The sequence below is a fragment of the Bos javanicus genome, chromosome 10, assembly GCF_032452875.1.
Source record: "Bos javanicus breed banteng chromosome 10, ARS-OSU_banteng_1.0, whole genome shotgun sequence".
Taxonomy (NCBI): domain Eukaryota; kingdom Metazoa; phylum Chordata; class Mammalia; order Artiodactyla; family Bovidae; genus Bos; species Bos javanicus.
Genome location: NC_083877.1, coordinates 61,106,732 through 61,122,790, shown reverse-complemented (window position 1 = coordinate 61,122,790; position 16,059 = coordinate 61,106,732). Strand labels below are relative to the sequence as shown.

Genomic DNA, 16,059 nt, shown 5'->3' with positions numbered 1-16,059 from the left:
GGGTGGCTACTTCCAAAATTTATATGAGATCCTTTGTGTTTCAACAGCAAGTTCTTTGAAATACTTGAGGAACAGAGAATTTTTATGCTATAATACTGGCCTGGTATAGAGAAAGTAGGAAAGACTTTAATTCATTTTATAAAGCTGGCATAAAGCTGATAATAACATGTTAAAAAAAACTGGAGATCAATATCATTTATGAAAATAAATCCAAAAATATGAAATAAAACATTAGCAAATAAGAATACTACATACACATATGAAATCCCATGGTCGTGGAACAGTGTACTTCAGGAACTCAAAGGTAGATTAATATTTAAAAATCTATTAATATGAATTATCACATTGATCTCAGTAAAAATGCATTTAAATCATTTTAGTTAAATACTAAAAGGTATTTTGTAAGAACTGTCATTGTTGGGGATTTTCTCCCCGGGACTTGGAAGTGACGAACCTGAAAGAATGACACTCAGACAGTCTCTTGCAAGGACTGACAAGTTTAGTTCTGCAGTCAAGCCTTTTTATAGAAGCAGGAACAAAGAGCTTAGAGTATACAGCCAGCAGAGTGCATACAGGGTTAACACCTAATCAGTAAAAATATTTCAAGGACAGCGCGCTCTAAGTGACCCATGTGCTTATCCCATAACCCGTTTTCTCAAGCAACATCCTTAATATTTATTATTAAATCTTGGCGCTGGGCATAACCAAAGGCAGGAGATGTTTTTCTGCCCGCAGCACACAAAGCCGGGGTACTTCTGGCCCTTCGCCATTTTCCCAAGGACTTCCTCCAACCAGCTATTTTGTACTGCGCTTCCCAACATAGCCTCCTTTTGTTTTTAATTTAAGCACGGCAGCTGCTAGTTAGACTCCATTGTGGGAGGCATGGAGTCTTGAGTAGAGACATCTATATCCTATAAGCAATGACAGAAAAAGCAGGGTGATTAATACATATATAAAAATGTTGCTTCCTGAAAACCAAGCTCTAGGGTCTAGAGATGATAGGGTTTTAGTTAAAGTATCATAAAATTGAGTGCTGTACAATTCCTTAGGTACCTTAACTTGAAAATTAGCAATTTGTTGTTTCAACAGATTGATGTCTAAACTTGAGTTATCTGTGAGATCCTGCAAATGCGCTTTAACTTTATCCCAAGGATATTCAGTGCTATTGTAGGGCACGTTAGTCAGACAAAAAGAAGTAAAATTCCAGTGACAACGTATACGTGTTTGGAAAGTCAGTTGCTGCACTTGATCTCCTAAGTGGATAACCACAGTTTGTAACTCATTAATTCGTGTTTGTAATTGCTGATCTATTTGAGCTTGTTGAGTCCAAAGATCATGAGAGTCTTTGTGCCAAGCAGTGATAAAATCATAATTTTGTATAGAATTATGTAAAGCCATATCAGACAAAGTTCCTACAGTCACAAGAGAAATAAGGCTTAAGATGCCTGCAATAATCCACCCAATGATGCACTTAGATCACCTAAGTCCATCCAGTTTTCAACAATACAGAAAGAAATACAGAATCAGTCCAAGGTTCAGTTAAGCTTACGGGAAGCCATAACTCAGATCTTTGTTTAATTAGCGCAATGCTAGCATTGTGATATGAAATAGTGTGATTAAAGCAGGTATACAATGCACATGCAGTACAATTGACAATCTTGGCCGATAAGTCAACATCAAAATGCCCTACAATAAACAAGTATGGAAGGTGAACACATGATTGAATATAGCCAGTACTACTGTATAGGAAGGTATAATTAGAAGGATGAAACACACCCACAGTCCCATAAACACTAGCGAAGTGCTCTAAGGCTGCTGGAATTTTCCAAATGTGCCATTGCTCTGGCCCCACAATGGGGACGACAATCCTGGGACGTGGGGGCGATAAGCCCCCATTATACCAATTCAGCAATATGTCCTTATTAGTCCAGAAACTTGTCTTAGATTTATGAAAGCCTCCAATGCTTGATCTATTAAACCAGGAGCAATTATGATGTTCCTCCTGCTCTTCAGAACAGTTTACAAATGACCCGTGAGGTCCCCAGTCAACAAATTTAAATGTATGATTATTATGATTTTGCTGAATTATAGAAACTTTCCCAAATTGGCCTCGACAATCAGACCAATGTAACGGCTGTATCTCCTGTTTTCTTCTCCAAGATACAGTATGACATAAAGGTTCCTCTGGTTGAAAAAGCGAGTTCGAATAGTTCGCTATCTGGCTTGGATAATGTCGCTTGGAGCCATTAAGTAAGAAAGATGCAGTAGCAAACATTCCCAGACGCAAAGCAGTCCCATTGTTGGCAGAGTATGCCCACCACTGTGGGAAGATAGTCATGCAAAGGGGATGAGATCTGAAACAGATAGGCAAGGTTTTGAATCCCACGGGAATGTTGATTGGCTTTCCTTCATCTTCTTCATGAATTGGTCGCTTTATGGACCAGGGACTTGGAAAATGCATGCTATCATTAGTAAAGATCATAGGGGCTTTATCTACCCAATCCACTATGGAAAGAAGTGGTGGGTTGGGCATGTATGCCCAATAAACATATTCTGCACTTACCCCAGAGGAACAGGAAAGAACAGCTAACATTGCCAGAAACAGCTTATCCGGAGTCATAGGAGTTCCAGTACTCTTCAGTGTCTGCTCAGCCTGACGAGTCATGTTTTTCACTTGAACCCATGTCAGGTAAGGATTCAGACAATGGCGTTTCCTCACTGGCTCCTCCAGGGTCATTGACGAGACCCTTCACGTCAACTTCGTCACTTCCCGAGGGAGTCCGGTCTTGGGATCCCTCTCGGTAACGGACATGGTGAAGGGGAACCCAGATTTCCTCTCCATCTGCAACGACAAGACCATAACCCTTGCCTAGGAGTCGTAAGATTCCTCGCAGCCACTGATTAAATTGCTTATACCATATTGGTGTATTGATTTCTAATTTGCTGTTTTTGTCTTCTGCAAAATGTCTATCTGCACGAGTATCAGAATTATTTTTTGTTAAGTTTAAAAAATTTAGGGAATAAAGAGTTAAAGATAATAATAATTGAGGGTTCATAGGATAAGAAGTGTATCTCCTCTTCCATATTCCCCCTTTCTGTTTTAATAAATGAGTTTTTAGGGTGCGGTGGGCTCTTTCAATAATGGCTTGACCCTGAGGATTATAGGGTATTCCTGTAATGTGTGTTATGTTCCATTCTGATAAAAATGAATGAAACGAATGCAAGGTGAATGCAGGTCCATTGTCTGTTTTCAAGATGGAAGGAATCCCCATAACGGGGAAGGTGAGTAAGAGTACGGAAATGGCGTGTTTACTGGATTCTGAAGAGACAGGTACTGTCCAGATAAAGTCAGAAAATGTATCTATTGAGACAAAAAGCAAAGAAAAATTTCCTAAGGAGCAGTGAGTGAAGTCAGATTGCCAAAGGGAATTAGGTTGTTGCCCCCGGGGATTAACTCCTGAAATCGTAGTTCATAAGTGCAGAGGGGAGCAGACATCACAGGTTTAAATAATATGTCGTGCTTCAATGAGAGGAATATGGTATTTAGAGTGCAATCTGTTAGCATTGGTATGAAGATTAGCATGTTCGTCACTGGCAGACGTAAAAATGGGAGCTTGAGCCTGTCAACAGCATCATTTCCTGCAACCAGAGGGCCAGGTAAACCTGAATGAGCACATACATGTGCAATAAAGAAAGGTTCCGTACGTGAGCAAATTAAAGCTTGAGTCTGTGAAAAGAGAGTATATAATTCTTCATCTAGGTCGTATAAAAAGGTGGTAACAAAGTCAGGAAAAAGGGAAGCAAGGTATTTGGAATTAGTATATACGTTGAAGGATGATGGTTGAAGAATAATGTTGGTAAAGCATACAACTCAACTCTTTGTACTGAAGAATAGGTAGTGGGTAATTTCTCTTTGATATCAGGGCTGACAATCCCTGCTATGCCTTTCTTGTTGCCATCAATGAAATAGGTGGAAGCATTGGAAATAGGCTGGGATGCAATGATATTAGTTACAATGAATTTAGTACATTGTAGAAAGTCCCATAATTTTCCTTCTGGCAAATGAAATGAGATAACATTTTGAAAATCACTTAATGCCATTTGCATGGTCAAGTTATTCTGTAAGGCAGTTTGCAATTCCTTTTTTGTCAAGGGAACGTGTATTGCATATGGATCAAATCCAGTCAAAGTTTGTATATGGCTTCTTCCTGACACAATTAAGTGCCCTATTTTCTCAATATATGATGCAATTTTTTTAGACTGTTTAGTGTGTAAATATACCCATTCTATTGGGCTATGCTGAGCTATATTTGCAGTGGGCAAATGTTCAGTGGAGAATATATATAAAACTGGTTGATCATAATCTATGCTATACTATGCTAAGTCACTTCAGTCGTGTCCGACTCTGTGCGACCCCATAGACGGCAGCCCACCAGGCTCCCCCATCCCTAGGATTCTCCAGACAAGAACACTGGAGTGGGCTGCCATTTCCTTCTCCAATGCATGAAAGTGAAAAGTGAAAGTGAAGTCGCTCAGTCGTGTCCGACTCTTAGCAACCCCATGGATTGCAGCCTAACAGGCTCCTCCGTCCATGGGATTTTCCAAGCAAGAGTACTGGAGTGGGGTGCCATTGCCTTCTCCGGATCATAATCTAGCCAAATTGAAAAAGATTGTTGAATGCGTTTCTCCACTAAGGCCAGTTCTTCTTTGGCCTCTTTTGTTAGCTGCCTAGGGCTATTAGGGTCAGGGGATCCCTCTAAAATTTTAAATAGATTTTGTAAGGCATAGGTGGGGATGCCGACAGATGGCCACAGCCAATTAATATCTCCTAGCAATTTTTGAAAATCATTCAGCGTGCGTAGAGACTGCACAGAAATTTGAGTTTTTTGAGGTTTGATTTTAGATTCTTCCATAACATGTCCTAAATAATTAAAGGACGCTTTCCATTGAATTTTATCTGGTGCAACAAGCAGGCCATGATTTTGAAGAGTAGTAGTAACTTCATTGTATAACTGTTGCAAATAGAGTTCAGAGTCCATAGAAAGAAGTATATCATCCATGTAATGAATTATAAACACAGTAGGATACTTATCTCTAATGGGTTGTAATAAAACAGATATGAAATATTGGCAAATGGTAGGAGAGTTCATCATTCCCTGAGGTAGCACCTTCCATTGAAATCTTTTAACAGGAGCCATGTGATTTATAGAAGGAACTGAAAAGGCAAAATGTTTTCTATCTTTAGGGTGCAGAGGTATAGTAAAAAAGCAGTCTTGTAAGTCAATAATAACTACAGAACATCCTTTTGGTACCATAGAAGGGGAGGGCAATCCGGGTTGTAAGGGCCCCATAGGTAACATGGTATTATTAACATTTCTTAAATCTATTAACATTTGCCATTTTCCTGATTTCTTTTTTATTACAAAAACAGGGGAATTCCACAGGAAAAATGAAGGTTCTATATAAGCTTTTTGTAATTGTTCATTTACTAATTGCATAAGAGCTGCCAATTTTTCTTTAGTTAGGGGCCAGTGAGGTGTCCATACTGGGGTATCAGATTCCCAATCAAGAGGCAGTGGTGTTAACTCAATGGCGCCCATTAAAAAGGTTCATTTAAAGAAATTGTGGCTTTCATTTGTTCAAGAAAATCCCGTCCCCATAAATTGATAGGGATATTAGTAATATATGGTTTAAGATAAGCTACAATTTGATCAGGGCCATACACTTGTAAATAGGATGCATTGACAAAAGTTTGTGTGGCATCAGCTTCATCCACTCCTAATAGTCTAGAAGGAGCCACAACTTTACCCCAATCAAGGGGCCATTCTGCAGCTCTAATGATTGAAATGTTAGCTCCTGTATCTAGCATGCCTGTGAAATTTTTTCCCTGTATGCATAAAGTGAGCATGGGTTTCTGATGTTCCTTTAATAAGGTGGATAGTACAGCAGTAAGGTTGGTACTGCCAAAGCCTCCCTGCCGAACTTTATCAGATACCTTCATTGGTTTGACATTTGGTAAAAGTAATAATTGTCCAAAACGTTCCCCTTTTTGTAAGTATACATTTCCCATTTTCATAACATTTACCATAACATGTATTTCCCCTTCATAATCTTCATCCTCAACACCAGTCGATACCATTAAACCTCTCATTGTGCAGCTACTATGTCCCAAAATCAGTCCCACTGTCCTGGGTGGAATCAGGCCATAATATCCAGTGGGAATATCCAGGAGAAGGGGACGACAGAGGATGAGATGGCTGGATGGCATCACTGACTCGATGGACGTGAGTCTCAGTGAACTCCGGGAGTTGGTGATGGACAGGGAGGCCTGGCATGCTGCGATTCATCGGGTCGCAAAGAGTGGGACATGACTGAGTGACTGATCTGATCTGATCTGATCTGTATAATTCTATTAGTTCCATATCATAAGGACTGGGTATATCAATGCAAGCACTCTTAGATGTAGCTGCTTGTAGCATCATAACGCTAGGTCCTCCTTTTGTAGCGGGGCTAGAGGATGGCCCCTTTATCAGTTTCCCTGTTGTTTTTGTTGTGTACCAGGGTTCGTGTTTCCACCCTTATCAAATTTAGAATGACATTCATTCAGCCAATGGAACCCCTTTTTACATCTTGGACATACTCCTGGGGGTCTCTTCTTACTAGAAGTAGTATTATTTTTTCCGGCCTGTGTTGGCATGCGACATTGTTTTCTTCATATGGTTGGGCTTCCCACAGTAAAAACATTTGGCATTAGCAGCTTTCTGTACATTCAAGGTTTCTAATGTCGCCAATTTTGCTCTATGGGAACTAGATCTGATATCCTTATAAGCTTTCAAATAGTCCATAAGAGAGCTAGTCTCTTGAATTGGTCTAAGCATGGATTGACATTCCTCATTAGCATTTTCAAAAGCAAGTTGTTTTAAAATAATATTTTGTAAAGTCATATCCTTAATAGAATTTTCAATTGCATCCTTTAATTTCCCTATAAATTGAGAATATTCCTCCTCATGTCCTTGAATAATCTTAACAAATGAACCATCAGAGTTAGCGCTATCAACCTTTGTTTATGCCCTGCAGGCAGTTTCTTTAATGAAATGTAACATCCTAGGGGTAATATTAGCTAATTGCACCATTACATCAGCCATAGTCCCTGTTCCAGTCAGTATATCGTAAGTTAAATCGGCAGGGTTACCACGAGATTACTGGTCAATCATCAGCTGTCGGGCCTCATCAAAACCCACATTTGCCACTGCAGTAATTGTTGAGGATTTAAAATCATCTTTGCTACTTGAAAAAAAATCATATGGCATCCAATGGTCAGCCCATCCTCTGAGAAATTCTATACATTAAGGAGAAGTAGGTCCATACAGAGTACATGCTTTCTTAAAGTTAGACAACATGCCAAAATCTACACCGGCCCAAGAATTTTGACCCTGGACAGGTTGATAAAATTCTATTGGGAAAGCGAAAGCACAAGCAGGCATCTCCCGAGGAGGAGTGAAGCAGTTAGTACAAGCAAGGTTAGCAACTGCAGTTACAGATGGAGCAGGATGAAATGAAATGATCTCCATTCTAAGTGGCTTCAGTTTTGACACATCCTGTATATATATGTCTCTAAGTTGTTTTTCTAAGAATTGTGTCTGATTGAGCATAACATTCTTATATTTCAAAGCACCTTGCATATCTTGTTCTTTAAACTCATATTCATGTAAAGATTGAAGAGTTTTTACTTCCAAATCAACATTATGCCCTTCAACTTGTTCTATGATAGCCCGTATGAGTGACCATGTAACCCCTGCTGATATGCTCGCAAAACATTATTTTTAACCCTTTTTCTATATGTCTAGATTGAGTGTCCCCTCTTCTGGGAACCATGAATTGTTCCAGTAAAATATGATAGCAGTTGTTCAACTGATCTCTTGAAACATTAACACCGTTTTGTTTCAAAAAATGATGCATTATAGAAATGAAAGGAATTTTACTGTTATGTTGTCCCATCCTGCTTACCTCTTTCTGCAGGGGCTCATCGCTTTGTTCAGCCTTCCTTTCAAGTCCCTGTTCGTGTCGCCACTTGTGGGGATTTTCTCCCCGGGACTTGGAAGCAACCAACCTGAAAGAATGACACTCGGACAGTCTCTTGCAAGGACTGACAAGTTTAGTTCTGCAGTCAAGCCTTTTTATAGAAGCAGGAACAAAGAGTGTAGAGTATACAGCCAGCAGAGCGCATACGGGGTTATCACCTAATCAGTAAAAATATTTCAAGGACAGCGTGCTCTAAGTGACCCATGTGCTTATCCCATAACCCGTTTTCTCAAGCAACATCCTTAATATTTATTATTAAATCTTGGCGCCGGGCATAACCAAAGGCAGGAGATGTTTTTCTGCCCGCAGCACACAAAGCCGGGGTACTTCCGGCCCTTCGCCATTTTCCCAAGGACTTCCTCCAACCGGCTATTCTGTACTGCACTTCCCAACATCATTCAATTACTAGTAAAAAAAAGAATCAAATGGATTTATATAAAGTGAGTTTAAAATTGTTTAAAATCAAATCCAATAGCATGCTTAAACATTCAGAGCATGAGCTGGATAAGATTATAGTTATTGTGTTTAAAAAAAATAAGGGATGAGGGGGTTTATGATTCATTATTAAACTGTGGAAAATTCTGAAAGAGATGGGAATACCAGACCACCTGACCTGCCTCTTGAGAAATCTGTATGCAGGTCAGGAAGCAACAGTTAGAACTGGACATGGAACAACAGACTGGTTCCAAATAGGAAAAGGAGTACGTCAAGGCTCTATATTATCACCCTGCTTATTTAACTTATATACAGAGTACATCATGGGAAACGCTGGGCTGGAAGAAGCACAAGCTGGAATCAAGATTGCTGGGAGAAATATCAATAACCTCAGATATGCAGATGACACCACCCTTATGGCAGAAAGTGAAGAGGAACTAAAAAGCCTCTTGATGAAGGTGAAAGTGGAGAGTGAAAAAGTTGGCTTAAAACTCAACATTCAGAAAACTAAGATCACGGCATCTGGTCCCATCACTTCATGGGAAATGGATGGGGAAACAGTGGAAACAGTGTCAGACTTTATTTTTTTTGGCTCCCAAATCACTGCAGATGGTGATCACAGCCATGAAATTAAAAGACGCTTACTCCTTGGAAGGAAAGTTATGACCAACCTAGATAGTATATTCAAAAGCAGAGACATGACTTTGCCAACAAAGGTCCATCTAGTCAAGGCTATGGTTTTTCCAATGGTCATATATGGATGTGAGAGTTGGACTGTGAAGAAAGCTGAGCACCAAAGAATTGATGCTTTTGAACTGTGGTGTTGGAGAAGACTCTTGAGAGTCCCTTGGACTGCAAGGAGATCTAACCAGTCTATTCTAAAGGAGATCAGTCCTGGGTGTTCATTGGAAGGACTGATGTTGAAGCTGAAACTGCAGTACTTTGGCTACCTCATACGAAGAGTTGACTCACTGGAAAACACCCTGATGCTGGGAAAGATTGAGGGCAGGAGGAGAAGGGGATGACAGAGGATGAGATGGCTGAATGGCATCACCAGCTCAATGGACATGAGTTTGGGTGGACTCCGGGAGTTGGTGATGGACAGGGAGGCCTGGCGTGCTGCAATTCATGGGGTCGCAAAGAGTCAGACATGACCGAGCTACTGAACTGAACTGAACTGAATAAGGACTTTTAGAAAACAACAAGCATATATTAAACAAATTTAAACAAATGTATTTACTATAGATACTTCAAAGCCTTCTTAGCCACCAGGGAAGCACAAATGTATAAATATGGGTCTCCAAACATATTTGACTCCTGAACTCTTCTTTTAAAGAATATCAGATGGGACTGTGAGAATCAGTGCTACAAAAACATTCCCTTTTCAAGCAGATAAAAGGCAAGAATGGATCCTATTACCACAATGATTTAAAATTATTCTAGAAGTGTTAACCAATACAATAAGAGAAGCTAACAAAACAAAGGATATATATTTTTTGAAAAGGAAAAAGCAAAATCATTGTTGTTTACTGATAATGACTGCCTTCCTAACCAAACAAGAAAAGTACCTGGAAGACTATCAAAACTAGTAAGAAATCAGCTTTTTACAAATGAACACATAAAATCATTTCCTTTTGTTCCAATATTAGTCCAATAGAAATTACAATACAGAACAAAAAATTAAAAATTTCTAGGAATAAACTTAAGGAATATGCAGGAGCAGCATACAAAGAAAGCAAAGTAATGCAACTAGAGAAATTTTCTGAAAAATATAAAAAATTAAAAATACAAATGTATTAAATTTAAAATAGATAACCAACAAGGACATACTGTACAGAATAAGGAACTCTACTCAATATTTGGTAATAACTTAAATGGGAAAAAATAGAAAAAGAATAGATACATGTATGTGTATAACTGAATCACTTTGCTATAAACCTGAAACACAACATTGTTGAGCAACTATAGTCCAATATAAAATAAAAATTAATAAAAATAATAAATAAAAAGGTAAAGGTAACGTCTCAAATTGAAAAATCCAATATCACTAACGTATTAACTTTATCTAAGTTAATCAAATTCATAGGATTTCAATGCCATTTTAAAACCTTAGAATGATTAAAAATTTCATCTAGAAAGCTATGAATAACAGCCAAGCACTAAAGATGAAATCATAAAAGAATAAGTCTATGTATCAAAAAACAAAAGCCACCATAAACATTACAAAGGAACACGACAAATTGAGGACAATATTTACGTTATCTATGAAACAAGGAAAACACTTGAGATGTAAAAAAAGGAACAAATAAAACAAATTAAACCTCCACCATAGGTAATTGTAAGAAATCTAGTCTCCTATTTGATATTTCTTGAAATATCAAGAGACTTACTCTTTTGCATGGTTGCTCACCAACTCCACTCCAAACTCCCACCTGTGTTTTCCCCTATATGGCCTCTCCCACTTCAGAACAACCATCTGATGTCCACATGTTCACAGGAAATTCTATTTCTTATATACAAATCTTCTCCCTCAGCCCCATTCCACCCCAAGATAATAACCTCTAGGCTTCAGTAATTTTTATAACTATTAATACTTTTCCTTATAAGGAAGGACCTGGGAAAACAAGTACAACAGAGTCATGCTCCAAATCCCATCTCCCTCAAGAATGAACTCTTCACAATGCTTCCTGCTCATTCTTCCTAAGGTCCTCCAGGCTCAACTCCCACACAGATACACTTCTCCATAAAAGAAATAATTTTCACAGAATTCAGTCTAAAAGTGTTGCCTGTCCATGTACATATAAACACATTCAATAAAATGCAAATTAAAACTACAGGAAAAGAGTCTTTCTTTATACAATGAGCAAAGATTAAATAGAAAACCCAGAATTAGGAAGGACGTGGGTACTGGCTACTCTCTTACAATAACAAGAGGGAGCATTAAATAGTTCTAGAAGACCAATAGGCATTCAGCATCAAAACGCATAAAAATATGCACACTCTGACTCAGAAAATTTATTTCTAGGCATTAATTTTAAGTAAATTATTGGACAAATGCCTATGGATCAGCAATATTTGTTACAATATTGTTTGTAATAGCAATAAAATATATATAATAGAATGGATATTATATAGCCATTAACTATTATTATAGATATTGCTCTATATTAACTGGTTGAAGGGGAGCTTTCCAAAAAGACATATTCTTGGACTTACTCTTCTTAGGGTCTGATTAAGCAGGTGTAGAATGTGTTTGAGAATCAGAATTTGTTAGAACTTTCTAGGGACTTCTGATACAGAAGAATTCCCTTATAAGACATGAAAGTTTATATTGAAGTTACCTGAATTACAATATTGGTGCCATAACTACGGACACTAATGAGACAAAATAAAAGGTCAGAAACAAACAGTTATATATGAAAATAGTTACATGATTTTGGAGGACTATTAGAACCTTTGTCCAGTGAAAAATTATTTGTTTATATATCAAATTCTCAAAGAAAAAATTCTGTATTCAGAAAATTTTAAATTATGAAATAAAATAAATAAATTTCTTCACCTGTCCCCTTTAAAACATCCAAACAACTCTCTAAATTTATTTTTTGAGTTAAAATGCAAATGATCAGATTTCTTTGAGTTACAGAGTTGGAAAAGACTCCTTTTTTCAACCTAAAATATTAAACCTGAACAATCACCATAGTAGATAATAATTTATAGCAGAGGGATATAGTATTATACCCTATCAACTTATCTACTTTCCTTTTTCCTTCTGAGGGAAAGTAAGCTGGTTAACTCTAGACTAATCATCTAACTAACTAACTAAACTAATCTATCAGTTCAATATCAGTTTAGTCGCTCAATTGGTCCAACTTTTTGTGACCCCATGGAGTACAGCACCAGGCTTCCCGGTCCATCATCAACTCCTGGAGCTTGTTCAAACTCATGTCCATTGAGTCAGCGATGCATCCAACCATCTCATCTTGTGTCTGCCCTTCTCCTCCTGCCTTAAATCTTTCCCAGCATCAGGGTCTTTGCTAATGAGTCAGTTCTTCCCATCAGGTGGCCTAAGTATTGGAGTTTCAGCTACAGCATCAGTCCTTCCAATGAATATTCAGGACTGATTTCCTTTAGGATTTATTGGTTGGATCTCCTTGCAGTCCAAGGGACTCTCAATAGTCTTCTCCAACACCATAGTTCAAACGCATCAATTCTTCAGCACTCAACCTTCTTTATGGTCCAACTCTCACATCCATACATGACTACTGGAAAAACCATAGCTTTGACTAGACAGACCTTTGTCAGGAAAGTAATATCTCTGCTTTTTAACATGCTGTCTAGGTTGGTCATAGCTTTTCTTCTAAGGAGCAAGGGTCTTCTAATTTCATGGCTGCAGTCATCATTTGCAGTTATTTCAGAGCTCAAAAAAATAAAGTCTGTCACTGTTTCCATTGTTTCCCCAGCTATTTGCCATGAAGTGATGAAACTGGATGCCATGATTTTAGTTTTCTGAATGTTGAGTTTTAAGCCAGTTTTTTTCACTCTCCTCTTGCACTTTCATCAAGAGGCTCTTTAGTTCTTCTTCATTTTCTGCCATAAGGGTAGTGTCATCTGCATATCTGAGGTTATTGATATTTCTCCCGGCAGTCTTGATTCCAGCTTGTGCTTCATCCAGTCTGGTATTTCGCATGATGTACTTATATTAAGTTAAAAGGGTGACAATATACAACCTTAATGTACTCCTTTCCCTATCTGGAACCAGTCCGTTGTTCCATGTCCAGTTCTAACTGTTGTTTCTTGACCTACATACAGATTTCTCAGGAGGTAGGTAAGGTGGTCTGGTATTCCCACTTTAAGAATTTTCCACAGTTTGTTGTGATCCACACAGTCAAAGGCTTTGGAGTAGTTAATAAAACTGAAGTAGATGTTTTTCTGGAACTCTCTTGCTTTCTCTGTGATCCAATGGATGTTGGCCATTTGATCTCTGGTTCCTCTGCCTTTTCTAAATCCAGCTTGAACATCTGTAAGTTCTCAGTTCACGTACGGTTGAAGCCTGGCTTGGAGAATTTGAGCATTACTTTGCTAGTGTGAGATGAGTGCAGTTGTGCGGTAGTTTGTATATTCTTGGAATCCCTGGTGGCTCAGAGGATAAAGCTTCTGTCTGCAATGCAGGAGACCCGGCTTCGATCCCTGGTTTGGGAAGATCCCCTGGAGAAGGAAATGGCAACCCACTTCAGTATTCTTGCCTAGAGAATCCCATGGACAGAGGAGCCTGGTGGGCTATAGTCCTTGGGGTCGCAAAGAGTCAGACACAACTGAGCGACTTCACTTCCCTTCACTTTGAACATTCACATTGACTTTCTTTGGGATTGGAACGAAAACTGACCTTTTCCAGTCCTGTAGCCACTGCTAAGTTTTCCAAATTTGCTGGCATATTGAGTGTAGCACTTTCACAGCATCATCTTTTAGGATTTGAAATAACTCACCTGGAATCCCATCACCTCCAATAGCTTTGTTCGTAGTGATGCTTCCTAAGGCCCACTTGACTTTGGACTTCAGGATGTCTGGTCTAGGTGAGTGATCACACCATCATGATTATCTGGGTCATGAAGATCTTTTTTGTATAGTTCTGTGTATTCTTGTCACTTCTTAATATCTTCTGCTTCTGTTAGGCCCATACCATTTCTGTCCTTTATTGTCCCATCTTTGCATGAAATGTTCCTTAGGTATTTCTAATTTTCTTGAAGAGATCTCTAGTCTTTCCATTCTATTGCTTTCCTCTATTTTTTGCACTGATCACTTAAGAAGCCTTTCTTATCTTTCCTTCGTATTCTTTGGAAGTCTGCATTCAGTTATCTTTTCTGTTATCTTTTTCTGTTTAATATACCTTCTTCCATTTCTTCATGATCATGATAAAGAAGCAGAAGCCATACTTGGATAACACTGTTCAAAGGTAAAAAAAAAAAAAAATGTAAAGATGCCATAGAATATTAGTCTGATAAAGGAATACTTTTCAAGTTAAAACAATGAAGATAGAACTTTGTCTCTTGAATTAATGGTCTTTTATTCAGAGAAATAACTTTTTTACATATAGATAAAACACCAGTAATCACTAAAGTCAGATCCATCCTTCTGAGGCTTAGAGAGAATGAAAAAAAGAAAAACCCTAAGAGTGGCTACAGTTCTCAGCACTTTTTACAGAGTGTGGCATGTGCCTGTCTAGGTGATGATAGAGTTGGTTTGATAGCCTATGGACTCCTAAGTAAGTCAACTTCCTCCAAGTTTGTCAAGGGTATTAAATAAGCTAACAAATATAAAGCACTTAAAATGTTCCTGACACATACATAGAAATGACTATGCAAATGTTAGCATCAGCATGTAAGGAAGAAGTATCATGGACCATATTCAGGTCTTGTGGCTTCCTCTATCTACCAGACCAGGGTATAAATTTGACCCTTCTCAGGAATAGCCAGGATTTTATTTATAGATGAAATAAAACAGTGTCAGGAATTTACTTTGAAATGCTACAGAAAATAAAGCTGTCTACTTAGGAAGAAAAAAAAATAGATTAAAAAAAAAAAACACCAGTATACAGTTAAACACTTATTATATTTCAATATTTCAAACAAACCAAAAGTCAGACTAGTGTATTACTATCTAGTTGGATCAGTCAGCTTTATATTCAAAAACCAGAGGCCCCGTTTAGTGGACTGGGTGATTACTAACTTCTCTTGGGAAAATCCCAAGCCCTAAAAGGAAACTGTCTGGGTCTCTAACCAAAATGTATCTTAGAACCTGCACTAAAGTTTTGCCTTGTGACATTATTCCAGTATCAACCTAGGACTTTTTGTATAGTGGGAGGTCTTATAGTTATACAGTAAGCTAGTAATCCACAAAAATTTCAGTCTAATTTCCTCCAATCCCATCTAAATCATCTTTCAATTCCAGTGAATAAGCAATCTCTCTGAGGCTACTCTAAGAGGCAAAAATCAGTCACCACAGTCTGCTTTCTACCAGCCAAGACACTGATAAGAGTATTTTAAAATGTGGGACATATCCCCATTTTCTCCACTTAGTAAGTATATTTTCCAGTGTTGCTAACCAACAAGTCATGAACCCACCTAATGGGCTTTTTCAGATCATTAAGGCCAAGTCATTACTATTATGAGAATTCCGTAGTTTCATTTTCTAAGTCAGCGGCTATTAAGTGGAAAACATGCTAAGAGCAAAAGTCTCCAAATTACTATCTTTATTTCCCTTTAACTCTAATTTTAACCAGAGGTCATTCTCATTAAAAAGCCTCTGGGGTCTTTGATAAATGTAAATTTTATACTCCCTGAGAGATCCTTGGCCCTTTGCTGTGGCTGCACTCATGCCAGTCATCCAGCTGCTATCAATTAACATTCCATCGATTTCTCTGTCAGTTTGGGTTAGGCTTGACTGAGTCACAGGTACAGTCTATTTGGCAACATTTTGATTCCACAATGTGCTCACCATAGTAGACTTAGAACCTTTAGTGAAGTTTTATTCAAAAACAAACATTTA

General features: G+C 38.2%; 1 protein-coding gene across 1 annotated transcript; it reads right to left on the bottom strand.

Annotated features, from left to right (window-relative positions):
• Window positions 1–280: 280 nt before the first annotated feature.
• Window positions 281–9,402, bottom strand: LOC133254686 (endogenous retrovirus group K member 25 Env polyprotein-like). The gene is made up of 2 exons (XM_061428845.1): window positions 8,008–9,402; window positions 281–2,842 (listed from the first exon to the last, which is right to left on the bottom strand). Exon 2 carries the CDS (start codon window positions 2,735–2,737, stop codon window positions 1,481–1,483), a length of 1,257 nt encoding a protein of 418 aa, XP_061284829.1. The 5' UTR covers window positions 2,738–2,842; window positions 8,008–9,402; the 3' UTR covers window positions 281–1,480.
• Window positions 9,403–16,059: the final 6,657 nt, after the last annotated feature.